Source organism: Fukomys damarensis, unplaced genomic scaffold (genome assembly GCF_012274545.1).
Source record: "Fukomys damarensis isolate Sample0158 unplaced genomic scaffold, DMR_v1.0_HiC HiC_scaffold_9, whole genome shotgun sequence".
NCBI classification, from domain to species: Eukaryota; Metazoa; Chordata; class Mammalia; order Rodentia; family Bathyergidae; genus Fukomys; species Fukomys damarensis.
In genome coordinates, this window is record NW_022900921.1 from 3,898,745 (window position 1) to 3,919,095 (window position 20,351).

General features: G+C 37.1%; 1 protein-coding gene across 3 annotated transcripts in view; it reads right to left on the minus strand.

Annotated features, from left to right (window-relative positions):
• Aff4 (AF4/FMR2 family member 4) overlaps nucleotides 1-20,351 on the minus strand; it is a 74,001-nt gene that overhangs the window by 15,236 nt on the left and 38,414 nt on the right. For all 3 annotated transcript variants that reach the window (XM_010639738.3, XM_033761562.1, XM_033761561.1), the window contains 8 exons: nucleotides 16,525-16,561; nucleotides 14,968-15,013; nucleotides 9,349-9,403; nucleotides 8,698-8,735; nucleotides 8,117-8,279; nucleotides 5,815-6,732; nucleotides 3,513-3,601; nucleotides 2,689-2,929 (listed from right to left, as the gene is read on the minus strand). In XM_010639738.3, the coding sequence (XP_010638040.1) occupies nucleotides 2,689-2,929; nucleotides 3,513-3,601; nucleotides 5,815-6,732; nucleotides 8,117-8,279; nucleotides 8,698-8,735; nucleotides 9,349-9,403; nucleotides 14,968-15,013; nucleotides 16,525-16,561 (1,587 nt within the window). The remainder of the gene's footprint in view (nucleotides 1-2,688; nucleotides 2,930-3,512; nucleotides 3,602-5,814; nucleotides 6,733-8,116; nucleotides 8,280-8,697; nucleotides 8,736-9,348; nucleotides 9,404-14,967; nucleotides 15,014-16,524; nucleotides 16,562-20,351) is intronic.

Genomic DNA, 20,351 nt, shown 5'->3' on the forward strand with positions numbered 1-20,351 from the left:
AAAAAAAAAGGAAATATAAGACACAAGCCATATTAAAACAGCAGTAGAACTTACGGAAACATTTACTGGTAAATGAAAACAGCTATAATATTTACTGGGCACTTAATCTTTATCAGGCACTAAGTTAACTAAGTAGTTGGCATAGTTCACCCTTCAACAACTCTAAAAAATAGGTATTATTATTATTATACTGAATTTTTTAAAAAAGCAGCATTAAAGAGGTTAGTTAAGTAAGTTATCTAAGTTCATACCTCTTGATGTATGATCTGATCTGCTGATTCTCAAAGTTCACCCACTTTTAAACTTTATTCTGCTTTTTATCAAGGATTTCATTATACAAGGGCTCTCTCTTTCCAAATGCCTTCTATACAGCCCTATCCTTAATAAGACCAATGTATATTTTCCTACAGTAAAATACTATAAAGTATCCCCAATACATGTGTATTTCAACAGGAGAAAAACCTGACAATGTGTCATTTACATTTCTGCTTAAAAACTCCTTAAAAGGGACCATGTAATAGTTTTTTTCTGTCTTGTAAGAACTTTTCAGGTCCATGTACAATATTAAGGTTTATTTTAAGAAACGAAAACAGAATTTGAGAAATGCTAAATTCTTTATGTTAAAGTTGATGTTATAAAATGCCTATATTTACATTTACTTAAGGAAAACTGAAGTTATTTTGAAACTAAAAAAAATTTCCACATATTTCAACATACTTTTCCTCCTATAAAAATTACATACAATTTTGCTTTTCTAGGTTAATTTTCTTTAGCTGATTAAAAAAAGTAGCCTATTTCCTAAGTCACAGATTTTTCTTCACCAAACTCATGTAACTGTCTAAATTAAAACTGCCAAAGACTAGCATTAACAAGTTTAATAACTGTCAAGTATCATAAGCACTTAACATCAAAATGGTAAAAGCAAATTTTATATTTTGTTGAAAAGAAGAGAGTGCCAAAGACTCCATCTGAACCAACAAGTATTTCCGAATTACCTAGTAAGTATGTTAAGCACTGGAGAACAGACAGAGAAATACCTGTTTTCAGGAAGGACAAACTTACTGAAGGAACTTTCTTCATAAGGAAGAGAAAGACAGGGGAGTATGTGTGTGTGCGTGTGCGCGCACACACACACACACACACAAATAATTTTCCCCCCAGGTATTAGAAATCGAACTTGCTACCTTGTGCTTGTGAGGCAGGCACAGTGCCACAAGGCTAAATCCCTAGCCTCAGACAGTGATCTTTAACTATGTATGAGATACAGTTCTAGATAAGCTCAGTTAATAAACACATTTTAATGGGCCATGGTTCTGCCACCTGCCTTGCAATCACAAGCTCGTGAGTTTGATCCCCAGTACCAATCAATCAATCAATGCATTTTCATTTAAAAAAAAAAAACACCAGAAGGTTTAAGAAACAATTATAAGCAACGGGCATGATGCCGCATGCCTGTAAGTCCCAGCACCTGGAAGGCTGAAGCAGGAGGCTCACTGCTAGTCTGAGGCCAGCCTGTGCTACACAGAGAGACCCTGTCGCCAAAAACAACAACAAAATTGCAGAGACCTTTTAACTCCTATACTTTAGAGGATAGCAAATGGAGAAAGAGCCAGTGAACTGGAACAGGGAAGAAAGCTAACAGAGCAATGTCCTCAGGAAATGAGGCCAATACTCCACATTACTTCAGAAGGGCATCTGGCTGTACATCTTCTGTACATCTCTGTTTGAGAAGTTTGTCACAATGTGAACGACCTCAATTTTAAAAATTTACCATGTTTAGTAAGGATCACAGTTCTGTCAGTCTGATTTTTCAAGTTTCAAACTTTACTCACTCGAGTCACAAATAATAATCCAGTGAATTATAGTCTTAAAATTTAAGGATTTCTGCCGGGCATGATGGCGCATGCACGTCTGTAATCCCAGCACTCGGGAGGCTGAGGCAGGAGGATTGCTGTGAGTTCAAGACCAGCCTGGGCTACACAGTGAGTTCCAGGTCAGCCTCAACTACACAGTGAGACCCTGTCTCAAAACACCAAAAAAAAAAAATTTTTTTTTTAAAATTTTGTCTAACATACTGTTTGCTCCCGATGAGATCCAAATCTTCATCCACAGACATGAAGAATATTTTTCTATATTGTGCACATAATTCTGTAATAATTTCAGAGTTAGCTCAGCTAATTTTTTTTTTCCTGCTTCAGGAATCAAAGTCAAGGGCCTGAGATTTAGCTCAGTGGTGCTGCCACCTGCCTTGCAAGCAGAAGGTCTTGAGTTTGATCCATGGTACCAAAAAAAGTAAAAAAAGAATCAGAGTCAAGTGGCTACTTTGTCACCTTACGTGATGTAACTTGCTTGGAAAGTCTAATTCCAAGAAATCAAGAGCCCACTGCAAACCATACACACGTACTCAGTCTAAGCACTGGAATCATTTGGTGCTTGTTTTTAAAACGTCATGGCCTACATTTCCAAGTTTCTGTCTGAATTAATAGGCATGTGGACAGCTTGCTCATTGCTTTCATGATCTTAGATTATATACATTTATCTTCAAAATTCTCACACAGCATGAGTAAAATGTATACGCCTATGAATTTTATGAGATGTTTACAAAAATTTCAAAGCACAGTGTTACCCTAAGGAAATCACAGAACAAGGAGAGAGGCTTTTGAAAAGCTCAAGTCCCTGATATTGTACCTTAGCCTCCTTGGAGCTACTGGAAGTTTTCCCTTCAGTCTTTTTCTGCTTTGATGCGGAGGAACTGTTCTTGCTGCTGCTACTATTCTCCTTGCTGCTGTTACTGCTTGACTTTAAGGAAGATGACTGACTAATAGTCCTCTTCCGGGAGCCATGCTCTGCTTTGTGGTCTTTTGAAGGTGCAGGGCCAGCAGGTGAAGGTAACAATTCCTTTTCTTTTGCAGCACTCTGTTTAGATGACCTGTCAAATACAATAAATGCCACCTTCATCTTCCACACAGTAATAGGGGAGGATGGATTTTTTTCCTTTCTCTTTACTCACTGTCAAAAAAAATTTTATTTGCACCATATGATTACTAGGATACATTTGACTGTAAAATGAAATGAGACTGAATATGGTAAGGGCTGGTGGGTATCTTTTCTTTTTCCTCATCCCTCCTCTCTTTTTTCTCCACAGGTGTACACTGTTTCAAAATGTAACCTGCCATACACAGTTAGCCCTTAATAATGACTGAAAACAAATGAATGATAGAGAGATTAACGTTCACAAGTTAGCAACACGTCTCCAGTAAGTTAGAGATAATCTTGCCATCTACCCAGAAAGCGATAAAGTTTTAACTGTTACTCATATCCACCTCTATCCTATTAAAGTGGAAAGGAAAAAGTAAATCTTAAATGCTTTCCAATCCCACTGGCTAAATGCAAAAGCTCCCATTATTTAGCATAGCACACGTGTAGTATCCGTGACAACATGTTAGAAAGCATCCAGTACCAAATGACAGACACATATTAACTCTGGCTGGCAACATGTTTCGGAGACGTACTCTCTGTTGCTGGATGGCTTGTGGCCTGATGAGTTCTTGTCCTCTGTTTTGGGTTTTTTGGTCTCACTGGCTCGGTTATCATCTTCATTCTGGATGGAAAATGGAAAACAGCAGCTACTGGGTCTGATTTTTTTTCATCTAACCTCTGCTTTGAGCACTAGTTCCCAGTTTACGCCTGATAAATCCTCAGAAATAAGATGAGAAGGAGAACATCTCAAACAGTGCATAATAATGAAGGTCTTAAGGCTGAGAAAGGTCTATTTTAGATACACAGAATTTCCAGATATATAACAGATTCCCTATAGTTTTAGATGGCATTTTCTCTTAGGTAATGATTTTGGAGAAGGTATTCCATAAACTTACTCAAGCTTTGAAAGGACACATTCTACAGCACTTGGTATATTCATAGTAGCAGAACCATGACCTCAATCGATCCCAGCACCCCAGAACGACAGTCTATGCCCATCAGCATTCTTTCTCCACTCTCTTCTCCCCACAGACCCAAGCACTAATCTACACATTTTGTCTTTATAGATTCTGGGTGTCACATATAAACACAATCACACACCCATGGCCTGTTGTGTCTGGCTGCTTTCACTTAGCGCACATTTTCTGTAAGGGCCAATCTTGTGTTATAGATCAGTATTTCACACTTACAGCTGAATAATGGACATATGACATTTTAGTTATCTGTTCAACAGTCCACGGCCATTTGAGATGACTTTTTAGCTTTCTTCCTTTAAACTGCAGCTGTCAGGTACTGTGTCTCAGCAGTGAGGAAAGTGACTAAGACTTAAAGTCATTCCATGTTAACTTTTTGAGGAACTATGAAACTGTATGTGAGCAGCTGCACTAGCTCACATCCTGACCAGCACTGTCCTGAAGTTTCCACCCTTCTACATCTCCACTGCATTATAGCTTCACCTCTTCATTACAGCTAAGCCCAAAGAGTTTGAAAAATCTTTTTGGCTGAAAACCAAAGCAGTAGATCTATTACTGATATGACTGTTGTAGATGAATCTAAGTTTTACTACTGCTCTAAATACCAGGCACAAGAACACAAATATTCTGTCTTAAGAAGAGTCCATTCCTCCGGACAAATGATTAAAGATGGACAAATGAAGAAGCGAGAAAATGCTATCCACCACTTTTATTGCCTTACATTGTGTCTCTTCTCAGTTCTACTGGCTTTGTCTTCATGAACTGACCCTGACACTTCATTAAAATCATGTTTCAAAAATCATAATCAAGTTTCCTGGTGTTATACATTTTATAAAATCAAAATCTGACTTAAAGGCACTTCTTTTTGAGAATTATACACACACACACACACACACACACACACACGAACCTAAAGAATTGGGAGGATTTTATATTTATTTCATTACTATTTTTGAGATCAGATCTGGCTACAATATCCAGGCTGGCCTCAAATTTTTATTCCTTTTGCCTCAGTCCTATTTGGGATTACTGACACACACCACTGAGCGCGGCATGTTTAAAAGACTACTATCCTTAAATCTTAATATTCATGAGTTTTCTTATTTCCTGGGCCTATAAAAAGCTAACCTTAACTATGTACCAAGGTTTGTCCCCAAGTTATCTTGGAAGCACTGAGGAATGAGCGCTTATGATGTCCAGCAGGGTCTCCCCACTGTGGTACTCAGGACTCAAGAGCCTCACACATGCTGGGCAGGCGCTCTATCACTAGCCAAGCCTCCAGCCCCAGCAGATGTTTGTGAGCACCTAGCATTAAGGGAAAAAAGCTAGGCATAGAGGGGATGGGGAAGTAGTTCATGGCACCGTGGCTGCCTCGCAACTGCAAGGTCTCATGTTGGTTCTCTGGAAAAAAAAAAAAAAAAAAAAAAAAAAAAAAGCTACGCAAAGATGTGTGTAGTGGGTGGGTGAAATTCTCAAGAGTATCAAAATTGTGAGTTAACCATTTTAGCCAGATTTAATCAGTAATCTTAAAGTGTGACTTGGTCGGGGGATAATAGAAGAGAAAAACTGGTTATATCCCAACTAGAAACACACAAAACCAAATTAAGAATGTTGCAAATGCCTCTTCTCTACTCTGGCCATCATATACTGTCAACAGAGCTGGCTCGCTTCTTAGTTAAAAACTATTCTGCTCTACCGGAGACAGCACAGAATCCCCAAGAGTCTGCTCCTACATGTAGTCTCAACTGGTCCTTGGGTTCATTGCACTACTTTCTCTTATAACTTAGGACCTACTCACTGAAATTTCCGGAGCATTTCAGATAGAGATGTTTCAAAATGAACAACAACAATCTTTACAAACCTTATGTTTCCTCTTTCCTTTGTTAGAAACTTTTTCCGAGGCTTGCTTCTGAGCCTCTCTTGTGTGCTTTTCTGGCACATTTTTCTTTTCTCCCTTGGGTGGTTCTGTTTCTTTGTAAGGCTTTCCTGGTATTCTTGTCAAGAGATTCAGGTCAATCTTCACAATGAGTGGATACCTGTCATCAGGCTCACTGAGGGGTGAAAGGAGTTCCTTCTCTTCCATGGGAGAGAACATTCGCTGCCGGAAAAAGCTATCTTCTTCCTCCACAGAGGAGGGTTTCACAGGAGTCCTGTTGCTGTCGGGGTACTTAGGAGTTTGTGAGGAAGGAGGAAGGCTTTCACTTTCATCCGAATCTGAGGACGAGGTATCTGTTTCTATGATTTCCCTTGATTTCTGGGAAGATTTACTTGTTGACTTGTATTTCTTTTTCTCTGCTGTAGGCCGAGGGGAAGATTTGGACTCCTTTTTTATATTAGGTTTTCTTGAGCCTTTGGTGGCTGCTTTGTGTCTGCTGGAGGGCATGCTGGCAGCCATGTCTACCGGGGTTTCACTTTCTATCTTCAGGCCTCCCCGAGGCTCTTCAGCAGCTGCCTTCTCAGCTTTTTTAGGTTGTTTTTTGCCTACAGTCCTCCTTTGTGTTGTGCTATCACTCTGTGCAGGAGATTTCTGCCTCCCACGCCCACTTTCTGATCCCTTTTGGATGGTTTTGGAGTCTCGTCCAGGAGTAGTAGAACTGGTTTCTTTAGGCCCACCTGGCTCAGTGTAGCTATTCCCAGTAACCTGCTCTCGGCCTTCCTTTTTGTAGCCTTGAGATGATGGAATGTTACTATCTACAGAAGAAGCTGGTGAAACTTTATGTGGGTTTACTTTATTCAACCAGTTATCGAGTTGCCACTTGTTTGTGGGTGGTGGTTCAGGCTGAAAAAGAGAGAAATATTTATTTTCTTTTAATATTGAAGCTTTCTCCTTTATAATGTCATGGAATAAGAAAAATATAATTTTGGGTGCAATTAAAGTATTTGCTTTTAAAGGTTCTGACTGGACTGAAGCACAGGGTGAAAGACTATCAGCTCTCATCACTCGAATTAGAAGACAGACTTGGGCTGGAGATATAGATCAGTGGTTCCGCGCTGCTTTGCAAGCACAAGGTCCCAAGTTCAATCTCTGGCACCAAAATAAAATAAAGATGATAGGCTTACTGTTATACATGGCCTTTAAATAGCAGACAACCCTGTTTGGAATCCAATTTGAAAAGCATTATCAAGCAACAAGAGAGATTTTTTTTTTTTTTTTTTTTGGTACTGGGGATCCATCTTGGGCCCCTGTGCTTGCGAGGCAGATACCAGAACCACTGAGCCAAACCTCTGGCACACCAAGAGAGATTTTTAAGTCCCTCTTCCCTTACTGGAGGAGCTTGAACCCAGAGGCCTGGCACTGAGGTACATCTCTAGCCCACTTTTTCCCTTCATTTTGAGGCAGGGTCTTGCTAAGTCACTAAGCTAGCCAGGCTGGGCTCAAATTTGCAATCCTTCTGCCTCAGGCTAAATGCTGGTATTAAAGGTGTGTGCTAGCAAAACTGGCAAAAAGAAAAAAAGACTGTTTTGTTTTGTTTTTGAGACAGGGTCTCATTATGGAGTTGAGACTGAGACTGACCTGGAACTCACTATGTAGTCCAGGCTGGTCTTGGACTCAGTGATACTCCTGCCTCAGCCTCCCAAGTGCTGGGATTGCAGGCGTGCACCACCATGCCCAGAGAAAAAAATACTTTTTAAACCACATTTTAATCTACAATAAAATTATACTATATGACTCATTTTATATTGTTTACAATACCAATGTAATATAAACTTCCATGGAGACACACAAAAGACCAGGCTTAAGAAATCTAATACTTGGAGCTGGGGATGTAGCTCAGTGGTAAAGTATTTGTCTATTACACATGAAACCCTGGGTTCAATCCTGACAGCTACCAACCTTCAATCTATTATTTTATTGACCCATAATATGACCTTAAGTAGTTACCAATCTATGAAAAATATTTGTTCAAATAATAAAGAAAATGAAGTATTTAGGTTTTTTTTTTTCAAGATAAACAATTCAGAGCCAGGGACGACTTAGCTCAGTGGTTCTATCGCCTGCCTCACAAGTGCAAGAGGCTGAGTTTGATCCCTGGTACCGCCCCCCAAAATGATTAACAATTCAACTGTCTTTTGTCAAAATATGTAACCTCTGTCCTTCTTCACTTTTTGCATCTCAAGAGGTCTCCACAAGATACTGCTAAGGGTCCTGAGAACCCTCTTACCTCAGGAGAGGCACTCTGAGACGGCTCATTGGCCTCGCTGTCACTGGAACTACTTTCACTTTCTGAGTCAGATCCAGAGCTGCTTTCAGATCCACTATGGCTGCTAGAATCATCCCTGGAATTGTCTGCTCCTTCGCTATTATGATGTGAAGGTTCAGAGTTGCTAATGGAGGTAAAACATAAATGATGAAAAGTTTCTTTTACAGTGACAATAGGAAAATCACCCAAATCTGACAACCAACTTTATTTGCAATGTCTGCCTAAGCTATTACAATTTAATTAGCCTAGAACTTCGTTATCCATGAAATCAACACTTTCCTAAACAAGTGTCTGATGTGCTACTCTGCTATTAACACTCCCAATTTTAAAAGTGTGAGGTCTAATTCACATATCATAAATTCACTCAGTTTAAAGGTCTAATTTATGATTTAACACCTAGTTTTAAGTATTAATTTATAGAATTCTAAAACCACCATCACAATTGCCAATATTTACTTTATAAGGCCATTTATCATAACATTAACAATGTTGATCAGGCTGACCTTACCTCTCCAAATAAAACAAAATAAAAAGATGCCCACCTTCCTGGTGTACTTCTTGGCATTGTTTTATCACAATCCTAAAATTAAAACACAAGAAGAAAATCTGTGAATGAGCAAATAGTACTCTATTTGTTTAATGTGAATAGTATCTGAACTCTTTAACTAAAAATTTGTTGGGCCAGGGATTTAGCTCAGTGGCACAGTGCCTGCCTCGCAAACACAAAGTCTGGAGTTTAATCCCCAGTACCACAAAAACAAAAACACAAACAAAAAACTGCTAACATAAGGATTATTTCCTTAATATAGTGTTTTTACCTAATGATTTCATCACCTACATTAAAAATATTTGTTAGTATTTGTCAATAATTTCCTTCTTCATGAATATGTTCTGACTCATACTAAATATTAGAGAAAAAAACAACGAAGGGCCAGGGATGTAGCTCAGTGGTGCTGCCACCTGTTTTGCAAGTGCAAGCTCTAGAGTTTGATCCCCAGCACCAAAAAAACAGAAAAAACAATGAAAAAGATAAAAGTTTATGCACAATGTGAGAAAACTACAACATTCCAGTGTCAGGAAATTTATGAAAAGAACATATTTCAAACAACTGGCTCATAAACGTTATTATTCTTTTATAAAGTAAAATACAAATAAATACTGTATGAGAAGGGGAAATGATTTAGTAGACATACCTGTTCTCCATCACTGTCTTCACTGCTGCTTAGTTTTAAGTCATCTTTTAACATACTAGAGAGAAAAAGTAGAAAGGATTATGATTTTTGGAATAGTTTATCATGGCATGCTAAAGTATTAATATCTATGACTAATACTAGAAATAATCACTGTGATGGCCAAAGATTTAAGTGAAAAACAAACCAACAAACAGAAAACCGAGAAAAGAATTTAATCACTTCATAAGCTCTAAACTGTCATGGGTAAAAAAGTCACCTTTTTTTCCAATTAAACCTAAGCTATTTCCTATAAACCTTCCTATTCACTTCTGTTATCACCAAGTTTCTCTAAATGCATGCAAATACCCATTATATCACCATTACAACAAATTAACACAGCTATACCGTACCCAACATTCCACTAGAGAAATATAACTCCTAAATAAAGCAAGATAAAATGCAAGCATCAAGCAAATCCATTTGTTCTCAATGTGCCCAACGAGAGATACATTACAATCATTGGCAATGGAATAACTGTGAAAAACAGAAGAACACAATTTCCTATATCAACAAATGCCTTAGTATGAAGGACAAATGCTCTCTTTGTAAGCACCACAAAGGACCAGGTATGAATTTTTAAATCTCCAGGCTCCAAATCTTCCTTGATCAAACATCAAATTAGTTTTTAAAAATACACATAAATATCACAAGCTGATTATTTTCTGGAATTTTGCTTTGAAAAGTAAAATTTAAAATGTAAGTTTTTTTTAAGGCCATAAAATGAAAACCATTAAACCTTAAATCTGCATTACAATCTACAAAACACTGTCCTTTTCATGAAAGAAAAAAATCAACACAAAGTTTAGGGAGAATTGCATTTGAAAAATGTTTAAACTTCTCATTACCAGTAGATTTTACATTTTTTACATCTCCCATCAGTGGGTTTGGAAATCTTTCATTCCAGTAACTACTTGTACTTTTCCCTCAAAAGCTCAATCTACTTTTTGAAGTCTGACTCAAAGTTCAAATTATTATACAAAATATCCCCTTGAAATAAATTAACCATATGATTATATAATAAGGAAAAGTTATAAGATTGGCTTAATCAAAGGGGGTGGAAAAGAGAGTTTTGTTTTTAGTAGGGTTTTTTTGTTTGTTTGTTTGTCTGTTTGTTTTTTGAGATATGGTATCACTATGTAGCCCAGGCTGTCTTTGAAATTATGGCGATCCTCTTGACCTGGCCTCAACAAATGCTGGGATTACAGGTGTGTGCCACTATGCCTGGACAGTTTCGTCTTGGAGAAGGGTTTAGTACATCTCTATGACTGATTCCTGTAAGGAAATGTACTTATTTGGAATTCTCTGCCCTTATGATTTAATAATGGCAGCTCATTGAAACTATTTACATATATAAATATAGTATGTCAAAGCTTTTACTAGACTGCTCAGTGTCCTGCATGCTACTGTTCTCCCCCTTAGCAATCAAAGTGATGCGGTAGGCATGCATCAGTTCTTTGACATAATATGATAAATAAAAATATAATTCAAATTCTTCAGCAGCGAAGGAGAAAGCTTCTTTCTGTTTTGTTTTTTCTTTTTCTGTGTGTGGTGCGGGGGTTTGAATTCTGGACCTTCTGTGTGCTAGGCAAGGAATTTGCCACTGAGCTATATCCCTAGTCCAGGGGGAAGCTTCTTATGTATTTTCATTCTCACTTAGTCCTCCCTTGTTCAACTTAAGAGGCTACCAGTTGAAGATAATCAGTATAATCTGTGATTATAGCATAATAAACTGGCACTATGGCCACGAGGTTTTTATTGTTAGTACATGTTTGTAGAACATACTGGTTACATTCACCATGGGGAGCTGCTACATGTACACAATACAACTTAATTCTTTTAACTTCCCCTCCTCTGCTTCGCTCTTCTGTCCAGTCACAGTTTCTTTAGAATCTTGCTTTAAAAGTTGAGTTAACCTGTGGTTCAAGAGTTCACACCTTCCTTAAACTGGAATTTATTACCATCCAATATACTATCCTATTTTTTTAAATTAAAGATTGCAAACATACATGACAACAAAAAAATGAAGATGTTAAATAAAAATTTCAAATATACATACATAGGACTGCAAAAAGGATATAAAATAAACAAAAATTTATGCAACACAGACTGATAATCCAAATACATTATTAGTTTGATATGATCTTCAAGCACTATATGTTCTTTCTCATTTTCTTTTCATATATTTTGGAAATACTGTATTAACAAATAAAACAAAGTTACATATTGTTGAGAAACTATCCTCAAAATTTTATGATTTATAAACTCCTTGGTTTTATTAATTTGATAAGTATCATATACTTGTTGATTGTATCACTTACATTTTCTAACAAAACTTCCCACAGAAAAGAAATATATTTATATCTGAAATCCAAAAACTACAAGAGTTCACATTTTTAAGATCAGATTTTTCTGTTTCTTTTTTATTATACCCCATATTTATTTTTATTATATTTTGATAAGCATAATGATAGAATTTAACACCAACACATATGTAATATTCTTCCCAAACAAATGACTATGAATTAAATCAAGCATCTAATTTAGAGAAATCATACGTTTGCCAGAGAAACTATCGATATGACAAATGTGCAAAATCCTACCACATTCATGACCATGTTTCTCATTTAAGAGTGCACACATATGTGTAAAAACATCCCCCCCCACATATACACAATGCATATATTCTACGATACAATATATACTTAGGTATAATAAAACAGTGCAGTGATGTGTGGAATGTTTGTGATTTGTGTGATTTGAGAGAAACAAACATCAACTTTGAGGCAGTTGGAGAATTTGTAATATGTACCAGATACTGAATGATATTAATGATTTATTATCCCTTTATTTACGTATACTCATGATAAAATTTACTTAAAAATTAATATTCATTATCAGTAGAAAATAGGTACAAAGATATACTGATAACCTAACAAAATTTATCTTAACAAATTTCCAACCAACCAAACTGTACTGACAGAAAAGGAAGTTGGCAGAAGGCAGAGATGAGAGGAGAATGATGGGTGCACCTTAAGGCTTTTCATACTACTCATAAATACAGATTTCATAAATTCTCAAATAGAGAATCAAAGAAAATGAGAACCAAAATAACTCATCAATTTGGTAGACCAACACATAAAGACAAAGATTAATGTGTTGGTAAATTTCTAAAATATGATATGTAAAGCCTGAGATTTAGCTCAGTAGTGGTGCACCTGCCTAGCCAGAACAGTGTGCTGAGTTTAATCCCCTGCACCAGGGGAAGAAAAAGAAAAAAGAAAAAAAAAAGAGAAAAGGAGCATATTTGCTTTCTAACATACTCAATAGATTGAAAATGAATTATTTTTTATCTCTTTCTCTTGAATTGTTCCCTTCACAAGGATGTAGTGGCCTTCTTTGTCTCTTTTAATCAGTTCAGGTTTGAAATTTACTTTGTCTGTGAATAAGATTGCTACCCCTGCTTTTTGCTGGGCTCCTGTTGCATGAAGAAGTTTTCTGTTCTTTCACTTTCAGTCTATGGGCTTCTTTTTGCACTACGTGAGTCTTGCATACAACATATTCTTGGATTTTGCTTCTCAATCCATTCTGCCAGTCTATTTCTCTTGATTGGTGAATTGAGGCCATGGATATTGATGGTTATAACTGACATGTGCTTACTTATTATTAGCATATTTTTTTCACCTTCTCCTTTTAGTTCCTTACCTTGCCTATTTGATTTGCTCTGTAGGGCCTCATAGTATTGTGACCTTCATTGTCTTTTCCTAGGATCTTGTTTAGAATTCCTTGTAGTGCTGGTTTGGTATTCATGAAGTTTCTCAGGTGTTCTTTGTCATGGAAGTATCTTATTTCCCCATGCATTTTGAAAGAGAGTTTTGCAGGATACATCAGTCTAGGTTGGAGGTTATTTTCTTTTAGTACTTGAAATGTCTCATTTCAGGCTCTCCTTAACCTAAGGGTTTGTATTGAAAAATCTGCTGTGATTCTGATGGGCTTTCCTTTGCACGTGATTTGTTTCTTATCTCTTACTGCTTGTAGTATTTTGTTTTTCTGTTGGGTTTCTAGGATCTTGATTATTATATGTCTAGGTGTAGATTTTTTTTGTTTCCGGCTAGTTGGAGTCCTATATGCCTCACTTTTGTGTATGTCAAATTCTTCCCCTCTGTTTGGGAAGTTTTCTATAATTAATTTTGTGAACAGCTTTTTAAAGTCATTTGCATTTTCTTCTGCTACTTCTTGGATTCCTATCAGTCTTATGTTATTCTTCTTTGCATCATCTATGAGTTGTTCGATCAATTTCTCATAATCCCCTACTGTTTTTCAGAGACCTCTCTTTTCACTGTCACTGACTGCAATTTTATCTTCTATATCTGAGAGCCTACCTTCGGACACTTTTATTCTGTTGCGAACACTCTCAATGGAGTTTTTAATCTCCTAGATAGCTGCTCAAATCTGCCCTATGGATTCCATTTCTTTCTTACTGTGGGCATTTATTGTTTCCAATTCTTTCTTATGCTGGGCATTCATGGCTTTAAAGCTGAGTTAACCTGTGGTTTCAAGAGTTCACACCTTCACTCCTTAAGCTGGAATTTATTACAATCCAATATACCACCCTATTATTTTTTATTATTCTTATTTCTTGGAATGATGGGGATGGAACCCAGGCAGCACAGAATTATTCAGTTTGTTTATTTGTTTTTCCTTGGTACTGGAAATTCAACTTAGGCCCTTGTGCTGGTCAGGCAGTGGCAGCGCCACTGAGATACATCCCTGGCCCTTAGCACAGAATTATATACCCAGCTCTTTTTCATTTTGAGACAAGGTCTCACTAAGTTGCCCTCACCAGCCTCCAACTTGCGATCCTTCGGCCTCATCCTCCCAATTAATTAGGATTACAGGCATGTACCACCACCCCCACCCCTTATTATATTTTGATATATATTCCTGGTTCGGCCTACGAAATAAAAATAGGAAAATTTAGCCAGGAATGATGCAACATGCATGCAACCTCAGCTACCTGGGAGGTGAGAGGATCTCAAGTTCAAGCCCAGTCTGAGCAACTTAGTGAGACCATGTCTTAAAAGAAAAAAATGGTGATCTCCCTGCAGGGGTAGGCAAATTATGGCCACAAGCCAAATCTAGCCCACCACTGTTCTGTAAAAAAAGCTTTACTGGCGCTTACCTTGCAAACACAAGGTCCTGAGTGTGATCCCTGGTACCAAGGGGACAGGGGGAAGAAAGCTTTACTGGGATACACCCATAATCACAAATTATGGCAGTTTTTATAGTATAATGACAGAACTGAGTACACAGGACAGAGACCATATAGCTGTGAAAAACCTAAAAATTTTCATTATCTGGCCCTTTACATAAAATTTTGCCTACTCCTGCCTTAAAGGATTGGAATTTCTGCCCATAGATGCAACTCAGTGATAAAGTATATGCCTTAGCATGCTTAAGGCCCTGAGATCAATCCTCAATGCCCTCCCCACACAAAAGATGAATATTGCTAATTACTATTCAAAACATTGAGATAATACAGATAGCTTTCAGCAAAACAAACTTATTAAGCAATAAACTTACGATTTAGACTGGTGGCCATTTGAAGATTTAGCAGGATTGTATCTTTCTAGAACAAAAAGAAGGCTGAAATAAGCAAGTGAAGTTGGCTATTCACATTATAAAACATCAATCAAAATATCTACCCTCAAAGAAATATAAATTGAAACGACATGTTAATTCCACAACCATTAACTTGGCAACACACTGAAGTCCAATATCACGACACGATGAGTATGAGGAAAACAGGCATGCCTGTGTGCTGCTGGTAGGCCTATAAACTCATGCAGTGTTTTTGGAGGACAATCTGGTCATCTTATCTCATCGATGCTATACCTATTCTGCTACTGACCTATTTCAACAAAACAAATGGAGGAACAAACACTAACCCATACAGAGGAATGGTTTTAACAGCAAAAGCTGAAAATAAATGTTCTTCAATAGACAATCAGTTTAATAAATTAGGATCCTTTCATATAACACAATTTTAGTATCAGAACGAATGAACAGAGCTTTATACAGACAGTGGTACAATTTTAAAATAAAGTGAATAAAACAAGATAACAAAGAGTAGATTCAGCTTGTGATCCTCTTTGCCAGAGTTAGCATTGGGGGCAGAGAATTACACAGCGAAGCAAAGATGACACATTCTTAAAAGAGCAAAATGTAAAGCTTCTGGTCTATAGCTCGCTATTTTGTACATATCAACAAGGTCAGGTCCATTTTTCCTTTTACAAGGCAGAACTAAAATGGATATACAGATATAGAAAGTTTAACATTAAGCAAAACATGCTAGTTTCGTATCTTTGCATTAAGATCACCAACAATAGCTAGCGAAGGATCAAAAAAATTCATTTTCATCTCTCAAAACACCTTAAAAGCAGTACAAATCTATGTTATTTATGAAGTCATTTCTCTTGGCAAAAGTAACTGCTTTGTTATAGAGCTTTATAAAGTGCAGGCATAAGCAATGGTTCCTGACCTCAGTACTACCAATCCACACATCTCTTGTGATCACCTATGAATTCTTGGAATTTCTTCTAACTGGTCAAGAGCTGGGGTCAAAGTAGGGTTGTAGAAGACTGCAGATTTCTACCTAGACCGTAAGACTCAGGAAGAACAGGGATGACATAGACACAGCAAGACCAGAGCCATGGTCAGCTAAAGTAACCTGTTCTTGCCTGTTTGACCATAACAGAACCAAATCATCTTCAAGGAGTGGAAAGACAGAAGCAAGGCTCTTGAATTTATGAGACGCCCATCAGGCTGAATTTATAGATTTTCAACTATTACTTCAAACTAAAATAGTTTATTTTGGGGCCAAGGATTTAGCTCAGTGATGCCACCACCTGTTTCACAAGTGCAAGGTCTGAGTTCAATCCCCAGTATCAAAAAATAAAATAAAAGTTTATTTTGATCTCTAATAAACTCACAGCTCTATTTTTTAAAGAAGAAATTACTACTTATCAGGTCGCATAACTATAAGACACAAAAAAGAATTACTAAAGTGTAATCTAAAGCGGAGCCCATACGTTCAATTAATAAATTAATTTGAAAACCAAATGGAAAGCAAATACTCACTTTGTTCTCCAGGGCCAAAACTGGACTGCTGAGATTCCTAAAGAAAAGGGACATGAAGTTATACAAAGTAATGTGAAGGAAGCACAGTTCAATACTGGAAAATGCTTCTAATTACATAAAAATGATCCCAATACAAAAAAGCAAAAGCACTGAAGGAATGTGATGTTATTATTTAATTAGTAATAGCAACTTTCTATTCAATAATGGACTTTACTAGAACTTTACAAAATGCTTTATAAAAGTATTAAGTTACTCAATAGTCTATCATTCATCTATTAACAGCAACATTTGCAGTACTCATAACTTAATTCAGAGGTCTGGAGTAAATAATTTCAACTGAAGAATTTTGGTCTTAAGGAAACGCTTCATTTTACCACAAGCACATAACAATACTAATACTTTCAAACATAAAAAAGCAAGTGCTTTTTTAAAAAGGCAATACTAAAAACAGCGTACTAGGAAAAAATAACTGTACAACCTACATATATTGAAAAAATACCACTTCTGTAGAACCCTCCCAAAAACCAAAAAAGCCATGTGGGTACTGCCATGTCATTTTATTCTCTCTCAATGTTCCCAACATCTTATAAACCACTAGCGACGTCAGAATGAGATGGTCATTACTTCTTCTCAAAAGTCCTGTAACAGTATAGCAACTGGCATTGAAGAAGCACCAACGTTACAGAAGCCAAAATGTTACCATCAATGAAAGAAACATGGCTTTCCAAGTAATACTTATGATTAGAAGAGATGTTTTATGTTCTGTATTTCCAGGTTGAGTTTCTAGTTGATATCTGATGTAGTGCTAAAATTATATAGAGATGCCTCAAAAGCTACTTAAAAATGAACAATATTCTTTTACAACATTATTATTTGTGGAAAGTAATCCAAACATTAAGAAAGCTAAATTATAGTTCCTCTATTTAAAAAATGTAAACATAGGGCCAGAGATTTAGCTCAGTGGTAACGCTGCCTGCCTCGAAAGCACAAGGACCAAGTTCAATCCCTGGTACCTAAATAAATAAATAAACAAACAAACAAATAAATAATAATAAAAAATGTAAACCTAAACTAGGCTCAGTTATGCACACCTGTAACCTCAACACTCTGGGAGGCTGAGGCAGAAGGACTTCAAGTTCAAGACCAGGTTAGGTGACTTAATGACTTATTAAAAATCTGTTTCAAAAAAGGAGTGAAGTCTTGCTGAGGATATATAGCTCAGTGTGAAGAGCATGGGTTCAATCCCCAATCTCCGCTTCAGGAATGGGATTTTCAAGAAGGATGCCAAGACCATCAATAAAGAGAACTGTCTGCTCAGCAAATGGTACTAGGGAACTGAATTGCCACAGGCAAAAGAAGGAAGTTAGTACATTACATTGTACAAAAAAAAGTTAAGTCAAAATGATCAAAGATCTAACTAAATGAAAAAGCCAATGCTGTAAAACTCTCAGAAAAGAAAAGAAAATTAGGCAGCCAAGGATGTAGCCCAGAGGCGCTGTGCCTGCCTAGCAAGCAGAAGGTCCTGAGCTCGATTCTCATACTGGAAAACGAAAAGAACTTTTGTGCTCTAAAGAACACCACCAAGAAAGCGAAAAAAAAATTTACACAATGGAAGAAAAATATCTGCAAGAGGAACTGGCATCCACAATAATAAAGAATTCTTGCAATTCAAAGATACAAAAGAGCCCAATTTTAAAAATGAGAAAATCATCTAAAATACTAAACATTTCTCCCAAGATAAAATATAAACAGCAAATAAGTACACGAAAGATGTTTGATATCATTCATCAAAAGCTAGGCAGGTAGCACATGCCTGTAATCAGGAGGATCCCGTGAGTTAAAGACCAACCTGAGCTCAACAGTGAGTTTAAACCCACACAGTAAAGCCTCACCTCAAAAACAATAAACAAAACAGATATTGACAAGGATATGGAGAAATGAGAAACCTGGTGGGAATGTAAACTGCTACAAATGCTTTGGAAATATTCTGGCAGTTCATCAAATGATTAAACATGGAATTAACTTTAACATGTAAGGCTGGGGATTTAGCTCAGTAGTGCCACCGCCTGCCAAACAAGCGCAAGGTCCTGGTACCAAAATAAAAACCTATGAGATGTAGCGATTCTACTTATATTTATACAACCAAGTAAATGAAAACATATGTTCACACAAATACTTCTAGAAGAATGTTTATAGCAGCATTATTCATAATCAAAAAATGAAATAACCAAGAGCTGAATTATCAATAAAATGTGACTGGCAGGGTGGAGTGGTGCATGCCTGTAATCCAACACTCCAGAAACTGAGGCAGGAGGATCACTGCAAATTTAAGGCCAGCCTGGGCTACATATTGAGTTCAAGGCCAGTCTGAATACATAGTGAGACCCTGTCTCAAAAAACAAAACAAAAAAGAACTCGGTATGTAATAGAATATTCGTCCATGAAAAGACACTACTCATACTTGCTGTAACTTGAGTGAAAGCAGAAGCCATGCTAAGTGGAAGAGTTCAGTTACAAAAGATCACATATTGTAAAAGCCCACTTATATGAAATGTCTAGAACAGAACAATTTATACCAACACACTACACTGCTGGTTGCTCAGGAGGGAGACTCCTAAGAAAGAGCATGAAGTTTCTTTTTGGAGTAATGAAAATGTTCTAAAATGGTGGTGATGGCTCCACATATCTGTGAGTATACTCAAAACCAATAAATTGCACATTTTAAAAGGATGAACTACAGGCCAAGTGAATTTCCGGGAAGTGTAATTAATACTGGGGAATGAACCAGGGCCTTTGCTCCAATCTACATCCCCAGCCTTTTTAAAATTGTTTGCACCACACCTCTCTGCCTCACTCTCGCTTTCTATTACCAGTGATTGAACTCAGGACCTTTCTCTTGTGAGGCGGGCATACCAACACTGAGCTAAATCCCTGGCCTCAATCATGCTTTTCATACAATTATACATAGAAGCCAGCTGTGGCGGTACACGCCTGTAACACCAACAATTGGTAAGCTAATGCAGAAGGATCACTGCAAGTTCGAGGTCAGGCTGGGATTTGTGTGAGTTTAAAAAGTGGTGCTGGGGGCTGGAGTTCTGCTGCCTGCCTTGCAAGTACAAGGTCCTGAGTTCGATCCCTAGTACAAAAAAAAAAAAATTGGGGCTGGAAAAACTGAATATCCACCCATATGCTGAAGACCAAAATTACAGCCCTACCTCTTACAAAAATCAAATCATTACCCCATACAAAAATCAAATCAAATCGGATCAAAGACTTATAAGATCTAAATTTAGAAATGCTATTAGAAAACATGGGAGAAACACATGAAGCTATAAGCACAGGCAAAGACTTTCCAAATAGCACTCAGCACAGGAAGTAGCAAGAATCAAAAAATGGGAGTATATCCAACTAAAAGTTTCTGCACAGCAAGAGAAACAACTAACAGAACGAAAACACATCCCACAGAATGGGAAAAGGCTTTGCCAGCTATTCTTCTGACAGAGGATTAATATCGAGAATATATAAAGAATCCAAAATCCTAACACTAGAAAATTTAATAGACCAATCAATGAATGGACAAATGAACTGAAGAGACATTTCTCAAAAGTAAAAATGGGGCCGGCACCGCACCTGCCTTGCAAGCACAAGGTCCTGAGTTTGATCTTTGATACCAGGGAAAAAAAAGTTCATCGTCTTTAGCCATTTTGGAAATACAAATCAAAACTACACTGTGATTCCATCTCACCCCAGTAGGAATAGCCATCATCAAAAGCACAAAAGCAATATGTTAGCAAGGATGTGAGTGAAAAATGAACACTTCTATACTT